General features: G+C 43.5%; 1 protein-coding gene across 11 annotated transcripts in view; it reads left to right on the forward strand.

Moving 5' to 3' along the window:
• Positions 1 to 20,029, forward strand: part of UBE3B (ubiquitin protein ligase E3B) — a 65,995-nt gene that overhangs the window by 6,438 nt on the left and 39,528 nt on the right. For all 11 annotated transcript variants that reach the window (XR_012420597.1, XR_012420595.1, XR_012420596.1 and 8 more), the window contains 10 exons: positions 1,874 to 1,933; positions 2,329 to 2,433; positions 4,391 to 4,487; positions 5,732 to 5,817; positions 6,802 to 6,884; positions 13,469 to 13,574; positions 13,884 to 14,004; positions 15,590 to 15,767; positions 17,325 to 17,488; positions 18,976 to 19,143. Coding sequence is in view for 8 of the 11 variants with exons in the window: in XM_045365889.3 (XP_045221824.2) it covers positions 1,874 to 1,933; positions 2,329 to 2,433; positions 4,391 to 4,487; positions 5,732 to 5,817; positions 6,802 to 6,884; positions 13,469 to 13,574; positions 13,884 to 14,004; positions 15,590 to 15,767; positions 17,325 to 17,488; positions 18,976 to 19,143 (1,168 nt within the window). In the remaining 3 variants the exon portion in view is untranslated. The remainder of the gene's footprint in view (positions 1 to 1,873; positions 1,934 to 2,328; positions 2,434 to 4,390; positions 4,488 to 5,731; positions 5,818 to 6,801; positions 6,885 to 13,468; positions 13,575 to 13,883; positions 14,005 to 15,589; positions 15,768 to 17,324; positions 17,489 to 18,975; positions 19,144 to 20,029) is intronic.

Raw genomic sequence — 20,029 nt, forward strand, 5'->3', positions numbered from 1 at the left:
GACCTGTTTTGGAGGGATTATGCCCAGTGCTTTTAGGAATCTTTTCACATTGACCATTATAAGCACAAGTTGAAATCAGATGCATGCAAGAGCCAGGAAGTTTAGGTAAATGAGTAAAAAAAACCATATATGAGATAAAACATAATACAAAATACAAATCATATTAAACGGTAACTAACAGGCAGCAGTGGTGAGGACATCAAAGGAAGTAGCAGGGTCTGTGGCCTGCCCCATCCACGGGGAGCAGCTATTACACAGCTTGGTGGTGGACTCATACTCTGAATTTTTTTTTTTTTTTTTTTTTTTTTTTTGAGACAAAGTCTCTCTCTGTCGCCAGACTGGAGTGCAGTGGCGCAATCTCGGCTCGCTGCCAGTCTTCACCTCCTGGGTTCAAGCAATTCTCCTGCCTCAGCCTCCCAAGTAGCTGGAACTACAGGCATGTGCCACCATGCCCAGCTAATTTTTGTGTTTTTAGTAGAGATGGGGTTTCACCATGTTAGCCAGGATGGTCTCAATCTCTTAACCTCATGATCCGCCCACCTCTGCCTCCCAAAGTGCTGGGATTACAGGCATGAGCCACTGCACCCAGCCTCTGATTTTTTTTTTTTAAAGACATGCCAAAGATCTGAGTCTTTATCCTCAATGTTCATGCATTCATTCATTTTCTGAGACAGGGTCTCACTGTCGCCCAGGCTGGAGTGCAGTAGCACTATCACGGCTCACTATAGTCTTAACCTCCTGAGGCTCAAACGATTCTTCTACCTCAGCCTCCTGAGTAGGTGGGACTGCGGGTGTGTGCCACCACATGCAGCAAATTTTTGTATCTTTTGTAGAGATGGGGTTTTACTATATTGCCCAGGCTGGTCTCAAACTCCTGGGCTCAAGTGATCCACCTTCCTCAGCCTCCCAAAGTGCTGGGATTACAGGTGTGAGCCACCATCAATGTTCTAATTTGTAAATCTTGGCAATTAATTTGAAATTTTTTAAATATCCTGCAAATCATACAAAGGATGCCAGTTTGCACCTTAGGGATTAGAATGATCAGCCTAAAAAATATAATCCCAGGAAAGCAGCTAGTTATCTGTAATAGTGCTAACAATGCCATTGAGGCATGTCTCCATGTTACCAGCTGTTAGGCATTCACTATTGCTAAGCTTCACATTGTGCCAACCCTCTCTAGGCACTGGGCCCTTGGGAGGAAACAGGACAGGCAAGGTCTCTACACTCATGAAGCTCATAGCCCAGCAAGAGAGGGAGGGCTATGCAGGCAGTGAACACATGATTATGTAGATGAGGACAGATAAGCTGGAGGAGGTGACCCTCATCTTACAGAGAAGGAAACTGCAGCTCAGTGTGAAACTGCTGCCCAGTATCACATGGTTTAAGGGCGGATCCAGGATTGGTATAGCCAAAATGGAACCTGTTTTCTAGTTTCCACTTTTCTTCCTTTTGCATTACAGGATAAAAATGATGAAAGGCTGCTGTCTCTGAGGCAAAATCAGTATCCATGGTGCTTAAGAAACAGTAAACTGGAGAGCCCAGTTGAAGAGACAGCAGCAGGCCTGCAGGAATCCAAGTCCAGTTGGCCAGATTGATATTGTTTTTTGAAAGAAGCTTCAATTTGGATTTTTATGTGAAATATACCAGTTTCTAAAACATTTCTATAGGGTTCCTCCAGCTCTTGGGCCACCCGTTGGAGAACCCTTTAGTCTTTCTGACCTTCAGTATCCTCATCTGTAGGAAGGAACTGCATGTGATTATGTCTGTGAATCACCTGGCATAATACCTGCACATGCCAGGTACCCGCCGAAGGCTTGTTTTCACTTTTTGATGGGTTGTGGGAATGTATAACACCCAGTGTGTCTCTTTGCAGAGATTTGAGAAGTTGTGTCGCAGCATCCTGAGCAGCATGGATGCTGAGAATGAGCCAAAGGTAAGTGGATGGGAGCCGCAGTGTCTCCCACAAGCTCTTAAGGGCCAACCTACTGGACTCTGAAAGTTCCTATTGAATGTTAGGACCAATTCACACACAAATGCAAATAGGTAGTGGATGGAAAACATTACCAAAGTACAAATGATTCCTTAGTTTCTTCATGATCCAGGTAGCTACGTTCTGCTCTTGCCACAACACAGAATAGTAAATTTCCTTACTAGGCTGTTTTGTCTTTGGGTTTAGTGTTAAAATAAGTCCTGTTTGCAGCTTATTCATTCAGGTCCACTGCTTTGTCTGGCACTGGACCTAACTAATAGGTCCAGTTCCAACAGTTAGAGCATATGTGATATGATCTCTATAACAGCCCATGACATTCCTCTTTTTCCCACCTATAGGTGTGGTATGTGTCCCTGGCTTGTTCTAAGGACCTCACGCTCCTTTGGATTAAACAGATCAAGAGCATTCTGTGGTACTGCTGTGATTTTCTCAAGCAGCTCAAGGTAAAAAAAAAAAAAAAAAAAAAAAGGCAAAACCAGAAACAATAAATACGTCATTTTCACCTGTAGACTTTAGTCTGTATTTTCAGAGTCCCTATCAATCAGAGTTGCTAGCTGAGCCCTGTTCTGGAAGAGAGGAATTTTGATGCTGTTATCAATATGAACCCTTCTTTGGTGTGTGTTGGACCCTTAACCCGCTTGCCACGCCACAGCCTCCATGCCAGGGAATCTGTCACTTTCCTTCCTGTTCATTTAATGTAATCAGTACTTTATGATCTACATTATTATACTAGTCAGGCCTCAGCAAGGAAGAGAATGTTGTGCTCTAGAATATATTCAGTAACATGGCAGCTGGGGATAAGGAGAGCCAGGGATTTCTGGATTCTCCCTCTCATTCTTTTCTCTCATCCCTGTTCCCTTTTGGGGTCACCTCGTCCTTTCCTGCTATAATCATGGCAACCACCAGTTTTGACTTTATAGTCTTACCCTGTCTTGACTAAAGGGAAGAGAGGTCTCCCGACCCGTTCAAAAATCCAGGTTTCTTGTAGGTCCAGTGGAATCCTGGGTTCACCTCTGAACCAGTCAAAGTGGCAAGAGGAATGGGGTACTGTCACTAGCCCAGCCTGGTCCTGTGCTCCCCCACCCCCTTCAGTGTTCTGAAAAGGATGGACAGGGGTGTGAGCAGACATATACAGGAGCCTTTTCTACTTTGCACATAGGGAGAGAGAGGTTTCAGGGACAGAGGCTTGGCAAGGACACAGCTCAGTAATGGAACGAAAGTCCCTGGACCGCCCCCCATGCCAGTAATAATCCATTCCCAGCCATCCCTCTTTGGGTGCTCAGGAATGGCTCTTGCCAATAACACAGCCAAGGCAGTGGCCAGCAGCAAGCCACACCTGGCTTGTCAGGTGAGACATGGCTTAGGGCAGGGTTTCCACACTATGTTGCTTGGAGCCCTGGGAGTCCACCAAAATGACTCAGGGCCAAGTGGGCAGGGTATTTCCCTACCTGCACTCTGCCAGGCAGATCCTTGTTTATCTGTTCTCTGTGTGTACATTCCACAACAGATTGTTCTTTGAGGAGAGGCTCTTCTATTTTGAACAAACAAAAATTTATGCAAAGAAATAGACATCAGGAGAAAAAGGGCCCTGACTCTGGAGCCAGGAATATGTGAAATTCAGTCCTGATTCCACTGCTAATTTCCCACGTGACCTTGAACAGGCTGCTTCCCCTCTCTTACTGTCAATGAGCTTAGGGTTTTGAACTCAGTGGTCTCCAAGGTTGTCTCCAAGGTCTCTTCCAGGTGGACCTGCTATACGGTCTGTGGGCCTAGAAAGCAGTCAGGCCTTTTGCTTAACTTACACTTGGTGAAACAATGAACTGTCATCAAAATTAGAACAGCAGCCAACATTACATGGAGTTATCTATGTGCCAGGTACTGTTCTTAGTGCATTGTATGCATTAATCCATTTATTTCTCACAACAACCCTATGAGGAAAGCAGTGTTATTGTTTCTGGTCAACAGATGAGGAAACTGAGGCACAGAGAGGTTAAGAAACTTGCCTAAGCTCACACAGCTAGTAGGTGGTGAAGTCAGAAGGCTGAGCCCAGAGTCCCAGTCATGCTCAATTGCATTTCTGCTCTGTTTCTGCAGAGTTCAGACAGACAGGCAGGCACATGTACATATAGCAAGCCAGCCCTGGTCATCTTGTTTTCTAGGGATTCTCAGTTCTCTGTTCCCAGGAATATATGATTCCATGGTCAAGCACGAGAGTGTCAAATTTCTTGTTATTTAACTCCTGAAGTGGTCATTGCCCAAGAGAAAAAGAATGAAGACTGACTTATAATCCTGACTCAGTGATTCCAGGCTGAGTGCCCATAGAGCACTTGTAAAGTGAACACTTCGCTGTCTGGAATCAGAGGACCTGTGTCTTAATCTTGCTGTGTTTATTGTTTCCAGCCTGAAATCCTGCAAGACTCCCGACTCATCACCCTGTACCTCACGATGCTTGTCACCTTCACAGACACTTCAACATGGAAAATTCTTCGGGGAAAAGGTCTGTGGGACTTGCTTCAAAATATTCTGTAATGAACATTTCCACAGAGAGTTCAGGGACCTTTTTTTTCTTTGTAAGAAACATTTTTGCCACCACAAGCTTCAGGGAAGGCCCTGAGACCATACCAATGAGGATGCCCTTGGCACTGACCATCAGACTGCGTCACAGTATCCAGAATCCATTCAGCATTGTGTGCTGTACTCTACCCTTCTTTGAATTTACATTCAAAGGCATGGTTCTTCTGATCTTAATTTTTATAATTCCTACAGTGCCTTAGCCTCCAAGTGATAACATTCACTTAAGCCTCGTCATTTTACTTGGAAAATCATTAGGTTGTGAATAATTCCATTTTGCCCATAAAATTTGCATTATAAACCGCCTCCTTCCCTGGTAAGCGTCCTTAGCCCCATGTGTTTCATATGGTCGTTTCATTCATCTGTTCAACAAGTAGCCCATATGTGCCAGATGCCGCTAGGCACTGAAGAGACGGAGATAAGCAAAACAGAAAGGGGCGTTGCCCTCCGGGGACTTTAGGTGCTCCCTTCCTCACAGAACTTAATGAGGAAAACAGGCATTAAATAGATGTTGCTCATAGATATAAAATGACAATAATGTGTTAAGTGCTTGGAAGGAAGCCTGCAAGAGAAATGAGAGTGTCCAGTAGGGTGGAGAGGCCTTGCTTGGTCTGAGGCTCTAGCTTTCCTGAAGAAGTGGTGTGTGAGCTGAGAGCTGGAGAGAGAGCTGGGATTCACAGAGTGAAGAGCAGGGATGAAGCAGAAAGCAGGGGAAGCTATGCAAAGGCTCCAGGTCAGCAAGGAGGGTTTATTTCAGGCATGACCCTGGCCTCTTGGAGGGAACCCAAAAATTGTTGAGTTCTGGGCCCTGCCCAGAAGCTCATGTCCCATTGAGGAGAGGAGGCATCCCTCCAGAGAAGACAGTGCCAGGCCCTAGGAGAGAATTAGAAAAGGTGCTACAGGAGCTCAGAGGCCAGAGACATCACTTCTGGCTAGGGGCGTGACGGGACCCATCAATCAAGAGGTGACACTTGAGCCAGGCCTTCCAGGAGGGATAGAGTTCCAAATACACATTGCTTCCCTGTGCTCTGGCACCAGGCCTAAGGGAAAAGGAAGGCAAGCCAGGGGCATCTCATTTCTTAGGGCCTTAGGTGTGGGACACAATTTCCTGTCCCACATCAACAGTCACATTATGGCAAGAGATTTTTTTGTTCTCACTGTTTTGTTTAGGTGAAAGTCTTCGACCAGCGATGAACCACATTTGTGCAAATATAATGGGACATCTCAACCAGCATGGATTTTATTCTGTGCTGCAGGTCTGTGACCCCTGCCCCGCAGTGTGCAACTTCCCCACTCTCTAACACCTGCAGTTGGATTTTTACATTTGCGTTCAGCATACCTGGTGCCCTCCTCAGAAACACTTTTCATAGGAAGAGCTTGATGCCTGCTGTCCTCTTCTTCCTTCCCCTGCTTTGTCTCACTTGTGGGTCAGGTAAAGGGAGGACAGTGGTGCTGGGATCCCCTGAGTGCTCTATGTTTTTGGCTGCAAGGGTAATCCAGTCTTTTGACATTTAAACTCTGGAAGGAGACCTCAGGGCTTGTTCCCTCAGATTCCTTCTTGGTTGATGTCTAGAATCATATTTCTAGCTCTGTGTCCTCAAACAGTCTTTTCCACTTCGTACCTTGTTGTGCCAGACCATACCTGTAGGGAATCGTTAAGAAAGCCTGATTGCTGCTTAAAGGCACTATGGAATTCTTGAGTTTGAGAAGTAATGTTGATTTTGCCCTTCCTTCTACCTAGCGCTCTGATGGGCTGTTTCCTGATTTGGTTTCACATACTCCTCTCAACAACCCTGTGAGGTGGTCTGTTGGCAGAAGCTGGTATGACTGGCAGTTGTCTCACTAGAGGAAACTTCTACTTCACACCATAATTGAACGGCTTCTAAAATAATATGGTGTCTTTAAATTTTAAGTCTGGCATTATTTTTATTAGCTGTTTTTTTAACTTTATTATTAAAGAATTTCTAACCATAATATTCAAAGTAGAGAAAGAGTGGTAGAGTTAACCTCATTACCCAATACGTTCTTCCCTTTCCTCTTATAAAAACACTGCATACGGTTTTTTTGGTCTTTTTTTTAAGAGACAGGTTGCTCTGTCACCCAGGCTGGCCTCAAGGAATCCTCCTGCCTGGCTCACAGTTTTTTTATCTGAAGGACTCATTTTAGTTTTTTTGCTTTTTTATGTACAAATGAATATAAAGTTGGTATCATCCGCTGACCAATTAAAACGTTCTTTTCAGGTATTGTTAACCCGTGGCCTGGCAAGACCCCGTCCTTGTCTATCCAAAGGCACTTTAACAGCAGCCTTTTCTCTAGCATTGCGGTGAGTAAGAAACCATAGCTGAGACGTTGGCATGTTCTTGAATGCTTCCTCCTCTTGGTTTTTCTTTCTCTCGTTACTGGTATTAGGTATAGACTTGCCCACTTTGTCAGAATTTAAGGGAAACGTTGTTCTTAATGAAAGTGAATACATTTGTGACTGCTCAAACTTTTTCTTAATCTTAAGTCTTGAATATTTCTTAATCTTCAGCCCTGAATATTATTGCAGTGTGATCTTTGGAAACTATTCAAAATTAATTTCTTTTATCTAAAAGAGACCAAAATGCAATCATTTTTCCTTTTGAAGTTTTAATTGACAAAACAAAAAACCTAAGAGCCAGAAGAAGCCCGACAAAGGGCAGGGTGAGAGGATTAAGGAAGTAATGTGAACGCGCATGTAAAATATTAGAATTTGGAGGACCAGAGAAGAGGTAATATTTGCCTTCACTTAGTTTAGAGATGTCAAGTACTGAAGAAGCTAAGTAATTCCTTATGGAAATTATACCTGCAATTCTGAGAATTACCAAATGTAAAACACCATGCTTATTCATAGGTCCAGAACATGTTTAAACTGTCGAGGGGAACACTAGCTTGGGGAGATGTTAATAATCCTGGAAGAGTGTCATGGTGGAACCAGCTTGGTGAAAGCTGCTGCTCTGCCCCCATCTGTGGATCTATAGTACACCTTGATGCTGAGAGCCCTGAGAAGTCCTGCTATGCTAGCCGAACCCCATGGGCTTATTAACCCGGGGTTGGCCCAAACATATCTGAGCATGGAATACCCCTACCTTGTTTTTTGGATGACATCGATATCCCATGAAATCATTTTCCATGTAAAACCTATTTGAAAAATGATGGGCTAGAGCATGGGTTGGCCAAATTTTCTAGAAAGAGCTGGATAAATATTTTCAGCTCTCTGGACCATACAGCCTCTGTCACAACCACTCTGCCATTGCATCTTGAAAGCAGCCGTAGATTGTACAGACACAAATGAGCATGACTGTGTTCCAGTAAAACTTTATTTACAGAAATAGGCCATAGTTTATAAACACCTGGTCTAGACTGTGCTTTCCACTAACCACTAACCACAGGGGGCTGTTTAAATGAAAATGTATTAAAGTTAAATAAAATGAAGAATTCACTTCCTCAGTTGCATTAGCCACATTTCAAATGCTCAGCAGCCACACGTAACTAGTGGCAGTTGTGTGGGACAGCACCAATATAGAAAACTTCCAGGATCACAGAAAGTTCTGTTGGACAAGGCTGACCTAGAGCAGCTCTGTCCATTGGAAATATAGTTAGAGCCGTATTTAAAAAGTCAAAAGAGACCAGGCACGGTGGCCCACGCCTGTAATCCTAGCACTTTGGGAGACCGAGGTGGGCAGATCATTTTGAGCTCAGGAGTTCGAGACCAGCCTGGGCAACATGGCCAGACTTCATCTCTACAAAAAATACAAACATTAGCTGGGCATGGTGGAATGTGCCTGTGGTTCCAGCTACTCAGGAATCTGAGGTGGGAGGATCCCTGGAGCCAGGGAAGTCAAGGCTACAGTGAGCCATGATCGAGCTTCTCCAGCCTGGGTGACAGAGTGATACCTGGTCTCAAAAAAAAAAAAGTCAAAATAAAAGGGAAATGTAGTATAATGATATATTTTTATTTAAGCTAATATATCCAGAATGTTATTTTTACATGTAATCAATATTTTAAAATTATTTTAATTAAAATTAAATAATGTGTTACATTTTTCTCTTCATGCCAAGTCTTCAAAAGTGGTATGTACTTAGAGCATGTCTGAATTTGGACCAGCCACATTTTTAAGTGCTCAGTAGCCACATGTAGCCAGTGGCTACCACATTAGACCACATGCTTCTGGAAGCTAGACCCTTACACAGAAGAACGGGATGTAACCAGTTATGCTATCATTAGTTACAGAAGTAGAGCTAATTACCTAATAGACAATTGTGCCTTCATTTCATACTTTTAGAGAAGTTACGTGAGTTGTATTTAATGAGCCCTAATGTCTAGGTACAAACAGGTTTTCCCAGAAGCCTAAGAAACAGATTCACTGCAACTGTCCCTACCCAAGTCACCTTGTGGGGCAGCTCATTCCAGCAGCATTGCCCGCTGTCCTCTAGCAGACACAGTGAAGGTCAGCACACTGAGGCCTGAACTCTCAAACTCAGGAGCAGCTCTGCCTCCCCCTCCACCTCCAGAGACACAAGGTCTAGGAGCACCTCACTTTTCTTTCCTGTCCAGCATCCTTCCCCTGCCCCGGTGTGGTTGTAATTCACATGTGATTCACCAGCATGCTCACATCCAGTCATTCTACCACACTTAAATTCTCCTTTAAGAATATAACCAACAGCCATCCTTGTAGTTTTTCTTCTCTGTATGTATTAGATTCCATTGAATCACTTGTTAAGGCCAGGCTACTCTAAAGCCTTTTTCCCAAATAGTACTTTTCCCCTCTGAATGTTTGTGTATAATTGAACACAATCAGGACCTTTTAAAATAAGATATCAGTGGTTTCATCATACAGGAGTATAGTGAAAGTCTGTAAAATTGTCAGTGGTGTGCCAAGACATGATCACTAAATCCTGAAATATGAATAGCTAACATTTATGGGCCACACATTGTTCTAAAACTTTTACACATGTTAACTGACTCCTCACCACATTCTCTTACCTCCATTTTATTTATTTATTTGTGAGACAAGGTCGTGCTTTGCCATCAAGAGTGGAGTGCAGTGGCGTGATCAGAGCTCACTGCAGGCTCAAACTCCTGGGCTCAAGCCATCCTCCCACCTCAGCCTCCCGTGTAGCTAGGGCTACAGGCACATGCCCAGCTAATTTTTTTATTTTTAAAATTTTTGTAGAGATGGGGTCTCACTATATTGCCCAGGCTGCTCTCAAACTCCTGGCCTCAAGTGATCCTCACGCCTCAGCCTCTCAAAAAGTGCTGGGATTATAGGAGTGAGCCACCACATGTGGCTTTTCTCCAGTTTATAGATGAGGAAGCTAAGGCCCAGAGAAGTTAAACTGTTTGCTCTTGGTCACACAGCAGGAGTGGCCAGGCCAGAAACTAAACCCAGGTTATTTAACTCCAGAGCTCATACTCTTTCTTCTTATTCTTTGTACTTGCCTCACATGTTGGACACATTTTTGTATTCTAAGAATAATATATTTTATTTTAGTAAATAGCACGTGGGAACCTTCCCAGACTTGCCCTGTTCCTCACACTGCCATGGCATTGATTATCTGGACCCCTAGTTTGCCCAGGCACCTAGTCATGTACCCACTAGTCCTGGCTTCTGTTTTTCCCCGTATGCCTGCCCAGCTCCCTGGTTGTACTCTGAGCTCTCTGTTAGCAGGGACTGTGCGTCAGTCATACCTCTTTTGTTTATCCTCCCCACCCCCCCCCAACCATGTCTAGCCCTGTTAAACATTCGACTAAGCGGTCCACTTACAGACTTTGTCACCCAGGGGTGCTTAAATGCAGCAGCTACAGGTGGGCTAAAGAAAGATTCTGTTGACCTCATGCTGGGAAAATCAGTAATAAGAAATTGAGGGAAATGTAGGAGTGTTTGCAGTGTCTGTGGTTTTTGAGTCTGGCCTCATGCAGACTCAAAAGATCACACCCCTCCAAACATTGAGGCAGCCCTGCAGTCCTATAATGCTTCCACTGATATTTGCTCCCAGTCAGTCAGGCCAAATTACTTAGGGATATGGCCCAGGATGGAATCCATAGGTTTCTGTGAGAACCGCCAGAGAATGCCACAGCCCTTTGTGCCCTTGAAACAATGCAGTCCCTTCCTTGCAAATGCGAAGTGACTGGTTGTAGTTTCAGCAGCATTCTCTGTGGTTTGTTTTTCTTCTGTTTAGGGAATTGTGTTGTTCTGTTTTAAACTTGTTTCTAACATGCAGAAAATAACATGGTTCTCTTTTCGTGTGCCCCACTCAGATCAGAGAGGTTAGCTTGGTTGGTTAGCCTCATCTAGACAAGTGGTGAACATAGGTACTGATATTTTCAACATTTCAGCCTCATAAAATGTCCTTGTTCCAAAAATGGTACTCTTGAAAGTGAAAGTGTATAGTGTGAATTCTGAGAGCCTAAATACCACTAACACCTCTGCTCATTGCTATTGGAGCACGTTAGCTAGAAGAAACCTTTTTTCCCTCTGCTAGTTGTTCTCTTACCTTTTTTTCTGCATGACCTCTGAGTGATTTTTTAAAATAACTTTATTGAAGTCTAATTCACATCTCATACACTTTATTCATTTAAAGCATACCATTCCCTGGCGTTTAGTATGTTCACAGAATTGTGCAACCATCGCCTGCTGAGACCAACTTGGTCGGGGAGAGCCTAACCCAGCAGTGCTAGAGGAATTAAAGACACACAGAAATATAGAGGTGTGGAGTGGGAAATCAGGGATCTTGCAGCCTTCAGAGCTGAGAGCCTTGAACAGAGATTTACCCATGTATTTATTGACATCAATCCAGTGATAAGCATTGTTTCTATAGATTATAGATTAACTAAAAGTATTCCTTATGGGGAAACAAAGGGATGGGCTGAAATAAAGGGATGGGTTGGGCTAGTTATCTGCAGCAGGATCATGTCCTTAAGGCACAGATCGCTCATGCTATTGTTTGTGGTTTAAGAATGCCTTTAAGTGGTTTTCTGCCCTGGGTGGGCCAGGTGTTCCTTGCCCTCATTCTGGTAAACCTACAGCCTTCCAGCCGTGGGTGTCATGGCCATCATGAACATGTCACAGTGCTGCAGAGATTTTGTTTATGGCCAGTTTTGGGGCCAGTTTATGGCCAGATTTTGGGGGCCTATTCCCAACCATCACCACAATCTAATTCCATTAATATTTTATCACCCTGAAAAGAAACCTAATACCCATTAGCAGTCACTCCCTCTTCCCCTCTCCCCAGAACCCCTGGCAACAACTAATCTACTTTCTATCTCTTTGGATTTGCCTGTTCTGGACATCTCACATAAATGGAATCATATAACATGTGGTCTTTTGCTACTGGCTTTTTTCACTTCGCATATTATAATCAGAGTTCATCCATGTTGTAGCACGGATTAGTACTTCATGCATTTTTATGGCCAAATAATACTCCATTATATGGATATACCACATTTGAGTTGTTTCTGCTTTTTGACTGTTATAAATGATACTGCTATGAACATTTATGTACAAGTTTTTGTGTAGACATATGTTTTCATTTCTCTTGGGCATATTCCCAGGAGTAGACTTACCTGGGTTATGTGGTAACTCCATGCTTAACCTTTTGAAGAATTGCCAAATTATTTTCCAAAGCGCCTGCACTATTTTACATTTCCAGCAGTAGTATGTGAGGGCTCCAGTTTCTCCACATCCTTGTCAACACTTGTTATCTGTCTTTTTTATTTAGCCATCCCAGTGGGTGTACAGGGATGTCTCACTGTCGTTTTGATTTACAACTCCCTGTGATGTACTAGCTAGTGATGTTGAACATCTGTTCATGTATTTATTAACCATTTGTCTATCTTCCTTGGAGAAATGTATGTTAGATCCTTCGTCCACTTTTTAATTGGATGTTTCATCTTTTATGAGAGTTGTGAATTCTTTATGTGCACTTTTCAGAAAAGTGATCTGCAGGTGTTTCCTTCCATTCAATGGGTTGTCTTTTCACTTTCTTGATAGTGTCTTTTGAATCACAAAAGTTTTAAACTTTGAAGAAGCACAACTTACCTACTTTTTTTCTTTTGACACTTGTACTTTTAGTGTGATGTCTCAAAAATCATTGCCTAACCTGAAATCTCAAAGCTGTGTTTTCTTCTAAGAATTTTATAGTTTTAGTTATGAAGCTAGCATTTAGGTCTGTGGCTCATTTCATTATTTTTTACGTATGGTGTGGGATAGGGATCATTATTTAATAGTATTTATCTTTTTTTTTATTATGGAAGCAATGCATACTTATTATAGAAAACCTAGGTAAAGCAGAAAAACATAAAAAAGAAAAACATTTCTCATGATTATACAACCAGAGATACATTGTTGACTTTATCTGTCACCTCAATCTTTTTAAAATGTATCTATATTTATGTTTATTTCGAAACATTATATCTATATATACTTATATATAGTATATGTACTATATGTATACTATATATGCTTAACTGCTTAACTGAAGTATGAGTTACTAGTGAGTCGTCACAGAGTGAACACACCTGGGTAAGCACCACCCAATAGAGAAATTGATTATACCAGCACTCCCTCCCCATCACAAACTCCTTCCTCTTCCATGTATGTAGTTTCTCATCCTACCTTTTTTTTAAGTTGATTATAGCATGAGCATTCTTTTATGTCAGTAAAATTTCAAAACTGGTTTTTCATAGCTGCACAGTCTGGCATCAGCAACTGTACCATCACTGACTTGCCCATTTCCCTAGTGTGTGTCCCCAGTTTCAGCCTTCAGTTTTCTCAGAAATCCCATGCAGAATAATTTCTAGGGATTTGAGCACATTGGTGGGGTTGTGCTTTTGTTCTGGATGCACATGGAGACCCTGTCTGAATGAGCGGATCTGTCTGTGTCTAGCCCTGTGATTGCTGCACAGTTCTCAGACAATCTGATTCGGCCGTTCCTCATCCACATCATGTCTGTGCCTGCTCTGGTGACTCATCTCAGCACAGTGACCCCTGAGGTAAGCAGGCTTTGTGAATTCCCCGCGAAAACCCAATTGTGTTTTTGCTTTTCTTCTTAGATATCAGAAAGTAAAATGGCTTCTCTGCTTATTTCCACACCTCCCTTTAATGTTCTTTGGGACCAGTGGCCATGATAGACACACTTGTGTTAGTAGCCCAAAGAAGTGGGTTCTCGTCTGTCCCTTTTCTTCTTGGTGTTTACTAGCACATCCTGCATAACCAGGGGTGATCTGCAAGTGATCAGGTTCACTCTCTACAGGAAACTGTTCCTGGCAGTTTCTGATTTAACGGTCGGCCATTGTTTGCAGCGCCTCACTGTTTTGGAATCCCATGACATGCTTCGTAAATTCATCATGTTTTTAAGAGACGAAGATCGATGCCGTGACGTATGTGAAAGTTTAGAAGGATGCCATACGCTTTGTCTAATGAGTGAGTATCCGTGGCTGGAACTTGACTGTGTCCTGGCCATCAGGGAAAGCCCAAGTGTTTTGCCTGTCACTATTCTAGAGATTTGGTGGTTTTTTGTAACAGTTGGAAGTGCTTACAATAAAAAACACATATTTAGATAGACAGTTAAAATAGACACGTAAATTAAAATCACATGGAAAATATACTGGCCTGGTAAACTAGTTAAGTGACTGTTAATGAACATTAGATGTCAGCCTTTAGCTTCCTGGCAGTCAAGGAAAAAGTGGAAATGCGGTGAATTGCCTGGATAATTCTCGTCTCAAGGGAGAAGGGAGGGAGTAGTTAGGTGGGGCATATATCAGAGCAGCGCCTGCATTACCTGTTTTACAGTGTTTTCATTGTAGATGGAAGAAAGGATTTGTTAATAGAAGCATCTGAGGCAGAGGCACAAAATTCTCCTTGCCTAAATTTATTTTAGATAGGAAAAGCTGGTTTTTTTTTTTTTTTGAAGACAGGATCTCACTCTGTCACCCAGGCTGGACTGCAGTGGCACAGTCATGGCTCACGGCATCCTAGACTTCCCAGGCTTAGGTGGTGTCCCACCTCAGCCTCCTGAGTAGCTGGGACTACAAGCGCACACTACCATGGCCGACTAATTTTTGTATTTTTAGTGGAGACAGGGTTTTTCACCACATTGCCCAGACTAGTCTCAAACTTCTGGGCTTGAGCAATCCACACGCCTCAGCCTGTGGGATTACAGACTTGAGATAAAAACTTCCAGCCGGGCACGGTGGCTCAAGCCTGTAATCCCAGCACTTTGGGAGGCTGAGACGGGCGGATCACAAGGTCAGGAGATGGAGACCATCCTGGCTAACACGGTGAAACCCCGTCTCTACTAAAAAATACAAAAAACTAGCCGGGCGAGGTGGCGGTCGCCTGTGGTCCCAGCTACTCCGGAGGCTGAGGCAGGAGAAAGGCGTAAACCCGGGAGGCGGAGCTTGCAGTGAGCTGAGATCCGGCCACTGCACTCCAGCCTGGGCGACAGAGCCAGACTCAGTCTCAAAAAAAAAAAAAAAAAAAAAAATTCCCTGGGGCCAAATTTCATGAGGAGTTTATGGTGCGAGTGTTCACATGAGGGATGTTGACTAACTGGTGAACGTTGAATAGCAGCGACTTCCCAGGACATTCAGATATTCTTCAAAGGCCATTTCTTATGTTGACCCTTGATTTTTAAGCATTAATATAATATTAAAATGTAATGCTAACTAAATATCACTTACCTCTGTGTGCCTGATATTTTACCTGCTACTTCATCCTCATATGGACAGTAGGGATCATCATTCCAATCTTACAAATGAAGAAACAAGTTTGAGACATGGGTAGACAGCCACAGCGCACTTTGTCTGTGGCAGAACCAGGATTTGAAGTCAGCTCTGCCTGTTTCTTATCTTTGCACCACATAGCAGCCTCCAGCACTGACAGGTGCCCCTTATGTGGAAATGTCTTCCTGCACATGGGATGTGGCCGCCTGAGCCACAGACAGGGAACAGGGCCGGGAGGCACCAGAGTGTTTGGGCCCATCACACTCAGCCTTCTCTCTCTCTAGGCAACCTCCTACACTTGGGCTCCCTCAGCCCCAAAGTGTTAGAGGAGGAGACAGATGGGTTCGTGAGTTTGCTCACCCAGATGCTGTGCTACTGTCAGAAGTACGTGTCCCAGAAGAAGTCCAACCTGACCCACTGGCATCCTGTCCTTGGCTGGTTCTCCCAATCTGTGGATTATGGGTGAGTCCCAGATGCAAATCGCTGTCTTTCTTGCCTCTCTCCCACCATCTTCTTCTTCCTTCTTTCTTTCTTCCAGCTTGTGGTGTTTTGTTTCTTATTACAAAAATAATACATATTCATTATATATTAATAAATTGTGAGTAAGAACAAAAGAGGATAAAGACCAGACCATTATCCCGTAAACCAAAGATAACTTGAGTGAATATCTTGTCAGTTTTCCTATCTAGAAATACTGATCGTTTTTTACAAAATTGAAATCATACTATTTTGTATTTTGTTCCTTCCATTCAGTTATGGACCTTATCAATGTTTTTTCTTCTTCACTGTCACTTTTATTGATTGACTAGACTGCCATATTTTGGAGATGCTAAAATAAGACAGATGATTCAAAGGGAATAGAAATCACCCAAAATCCTTTTCAAGAGGTAGAATATAAATTTTTAAAAGTTTAATTACGAACTTAAAAACATGAGAAACACTAGACTAGAAGAAGGGAGATCAAGTAAGGCACAGCTTCATGAATTTGAAACATCTACCTGAGCTGAGATAAAGTGGTTTCTGGAGAGAAACCAGCTCTGCTGCCCACCTGTTTTCTTGTTCACATATCTGCTCGAGGCATGGGGTCCCTGGCAGTTACCGTTGCAGCAGAAAACTAAAGGCCAGGGGAGGAAATCCCCAAATTTGCTCTTTTTTGTACCTGAGTGACATCCCTGGGTCCTATCTAGTTAAAAAAGACTCATTGCTAGGGAACAGCCTGCCCCAGCATGACACCCCAGCCTGAAGAGGATGGGGCGGAGGTGCTGAGAGTCAGGAGGCTGTGGGAGGTAAGCGAAGCAGAGCAGCACCTTCGCAGACAGCCTGCTCTCCGCTCCACTTCCTCTTCTTGGAGGGCTTGGACGACTTGCTTTGCCTCGCTTTCCTCATCTGAAACCTGGGGATAATTTTCACCATCCCTTTGATAGGGCTTTCTAGAAGGATTGAATGAGATAATGCATGTAAATCACCTACCAGCAGGCCTGGCCGTGCTCAGGGTTGGTGACTGTTAACAATATGATGATCAATGTGGGAACCAGTAGGGGTGTCACCTCATCTTCTTGAGCAGGAAGGTGACAGCAGATTCCAGGAATTTGAGGGATGCTGAGTGCAGTGTGGAGTCAGGCAAGGAGCCCCTGGAAGGCAAGGAAACACTGAGGAGGCTGCTGAGTCATCTAGATTTGGCCCCCCACCACCTGCAGGCCAGCTGTGAGGAGGGAGGCCGTGCAGTGGGTACAAGATTGTTTTTGTCACCTGGGTGACAAGTGTCTTCGAGAAGAGTGTGACTCATGGAGCCTGGGGACCTGGGAAGGCAGACAAGATGAAGAGTCAATGCCCTTGACATACCAGACCCTCAGCAATGATTTGTTAGTTTCACTTTTTATTTTTGTAATCTTCTTTGCCATATTGAGTGCCAGGTCCTAGCTCCAGCTCCCAGAGGAAAGCCGTTAGGAGCTGTGCGGGCTGGCCCTGGCCCTGCGTCAGATGGAACTGACAGGCCAGGTCTCCTCTGCTCTCTCCTAGCCTTAACGAGTCAATGCATTTGATCACCAAACAGCTGCAGTTCCTGTGGGGGGTGCCTCTGATCCGGATCTTCTTCTGTGACATCCTGAGCAAGAAGCTGCTAGAGAGCCAGGAGCCAGCCCACGCGCAGCCAGCATCCCCCCAGAATGTGCTCCCAGTGAAGAGTGAGTGGTGGGAGCAGGCCCGACCCTGTCGCTCCGCTTGGCTGAAGTGCAGCTCCTGTTTCTTCCTGTGTGGATGTTCCACTGTGTTTGTGGGATGCTCTAACTTTGTTTTTGTTGTTGTTGTTCTTGTTGTTAGAGACAGAGTCTCACTGTATCACCCAGGCTGCAGTGCAGTGGCACAATCATAGCTCACTACAGCATCTAACTCCTAGGCTCAGGTGATCCTCCCATATCAGCCTCCCAAGTATAATAGCTGGGACTATAGGCGTGTACTGCCATGCCTGGCTAATTTTTTTTTTTCTTTTGTAGAGATGGGGGCCTTACCTTGTTGCCCAGGTTTGTTTCCAATTCCTGATCTCAAGCAATCCGCCCACCTCAGCCTCCCGAAGTGCTGGGATGACATACATCAGCCACCACACCTGGCCTCTAGCTTGTTCCACAACAATTTTGAGGCTTGTTAAGTCGCTAAGTTCATATATAGCAAAACAAAAAATCCATAGGAATAGAAAACAAGGATTGGGGAAATAGAAATAAGTGAACACAATCAAGATTGGGTCATAAAAGCATATCCACACACATATGTTCCATTAGGGCCACTGTGGCTACCTGTGGACTTCAGTTTGGTGGTGAACGAACATGAAATGTTTCAGAAACCAACATGAAAAGGGATCTGTGGATGCTTTCTTCTAATTTCTTAGAAGTAGAGCTTTTCTGAGTTCTTAAGAAAATAAATTTCTCATGTGGGACTCCTTATAAAGGAGCCACTCACTGAACCACAGGCGGGGCTAGCACTTCAGTGGCTTTCCTGTCGCAGGGTCAGTAATGGGTTCCATGGGAAGGTTCTTGTCGCACACTCTTATAAAAAGTTATGGAAAGGCCACTAACGCATAATTTGACAGAGTTACCTGCCTGTGGTGGGTTTTCAGGTTCAGGATGTCTGTTCTTCTGCTACTCAGTGTGTTGCAAAACTCTGTCTCGTAGCTAGCAGTAAGCATGGACTCAGCAAATGTAACTCCAGCAGGATATCAATGGGAAGACTGAAAACAAAAGTAGAATATCATTCAAAACCAGGTGTCAGAACTGGAGGTGGTCATGCCTTACTTCCCTCTAAAGGCACAGAAAATAGAGATGTAGCCAGGGCCCCTGCCTTTGCCGCTCTTCCCCTGATATAGTCCTCTGAATTTTTACCATTGTGGGATTTGAAATTTGGTGATTTCCAGTGTAAGAATCCTATGTAAGATGTGAATATGCCTAGCTTATTCTGAGAAATTTTTGGATATTCAGAAGAGATCTTTGGATTGCACCTAAAAACCTGTTGTTAATGTTTTTCTAATTTATCCCAAAGAAATGCCTTAAATTGAGTGAGTTGCCCCACTGTCTGGCCTGGCTGTGCGTTTAGAGCTTTATTGAAATGCTCTTCCTTTTCCAGGGTGGGATTTGGCAGCTGGCTGAGCTGCTGCTCACATGTCTTCTTTTCTCCATGCCAGGTCTCCTAAAACGTGCTTTTCAAAAGTCGGCATCAGTCCGGAACATTCTCAGGCCTGTCGGGGGTAAACGGGTCGACTCTGCAGAAGTCCAAAAGGTTTGCAACATCTGTGTCCTCTACCAGACCTCGCTGACAACTCTCACACAGATCCGACTGCAGATACTCACAGGTTCGCAGTCCCCAAGGCATCTTCTACACCTCTCACGTTTGGCAGTTCGTCTTAGCAAAAGTTGATGTTTTTTTCTGGCTTTTTTGACTCAGAAAATAGATTCTGAAGGAGGGTGTTTTTTGAGCTGTTCCTCTTAGAAATTGATCCACCTCAGTTAAATTGCTCATGCTAACCTCAGTCATAAGCACTTCCATCCCATTCCTGTTTTGTGATTCTTATTTTAATTATGAAGTACAACTTTTAAAAATTTTTATGTTTTCTGAGTAAAAAAACAAAAAAGATAGGGTTGCAAAGAAAAGAAAAAACTACTTTTAATTCCATAATCCAAAAACAATCAACTGTGCCTGAGTGTACTGCACATATAAAATAAATATATTTAAATTGAAATATATGGCGATATCCTTTCCTTTCCGGTAATCATTTTACCATGTCACAAATTCTTTGAAAACCTTATCTTTATTGGCTGCATAGTATCTTATCACATGGATATGCCCAACATTTGCCTTTTTAGCTTAACATGGAGGAGAGCCCCCTCTGAGCACAGAACTGGGCAACACGGGCTTTTAGGTTGCAGCACAGTTGTTATGAATTGGTCTTACAAGTACAAAAGGCCTTTGTAAACCGTGAAAGCCTTTTGTTACATGAAGGATTAAGAACTTCTCTGCTGCATTTTACATTTTTTAGCATCATAAATCACTGCTTCTCTTTCACACTCATCCATTCTTCAAATATTTATTGAGCGCTCCTGTGTGCCAGGCACTGAGGATACAGAGGTGAACGAGACAGCCAATTTCTTTGTTCTCAAGGGGATTGTATTCAAGTAGTGGGGAGACCAAAAATAAGCAAGTAAAAAGTAGGTCTCATATAACAATGGGCACTGTGAAAA

This window comes from Macaca fascicularis, chromosome 11, assembly GCF_037993035.2.
Source record: "Macaca fascicularis isolate 582-1 chromosome 11, T2T-MFA8v1.1".
NCBI lineage: Eukaryota > Metazoa > Chordata > Mammalia > Primates > Cercopithecidae > Macaca > Macaca fascicularis.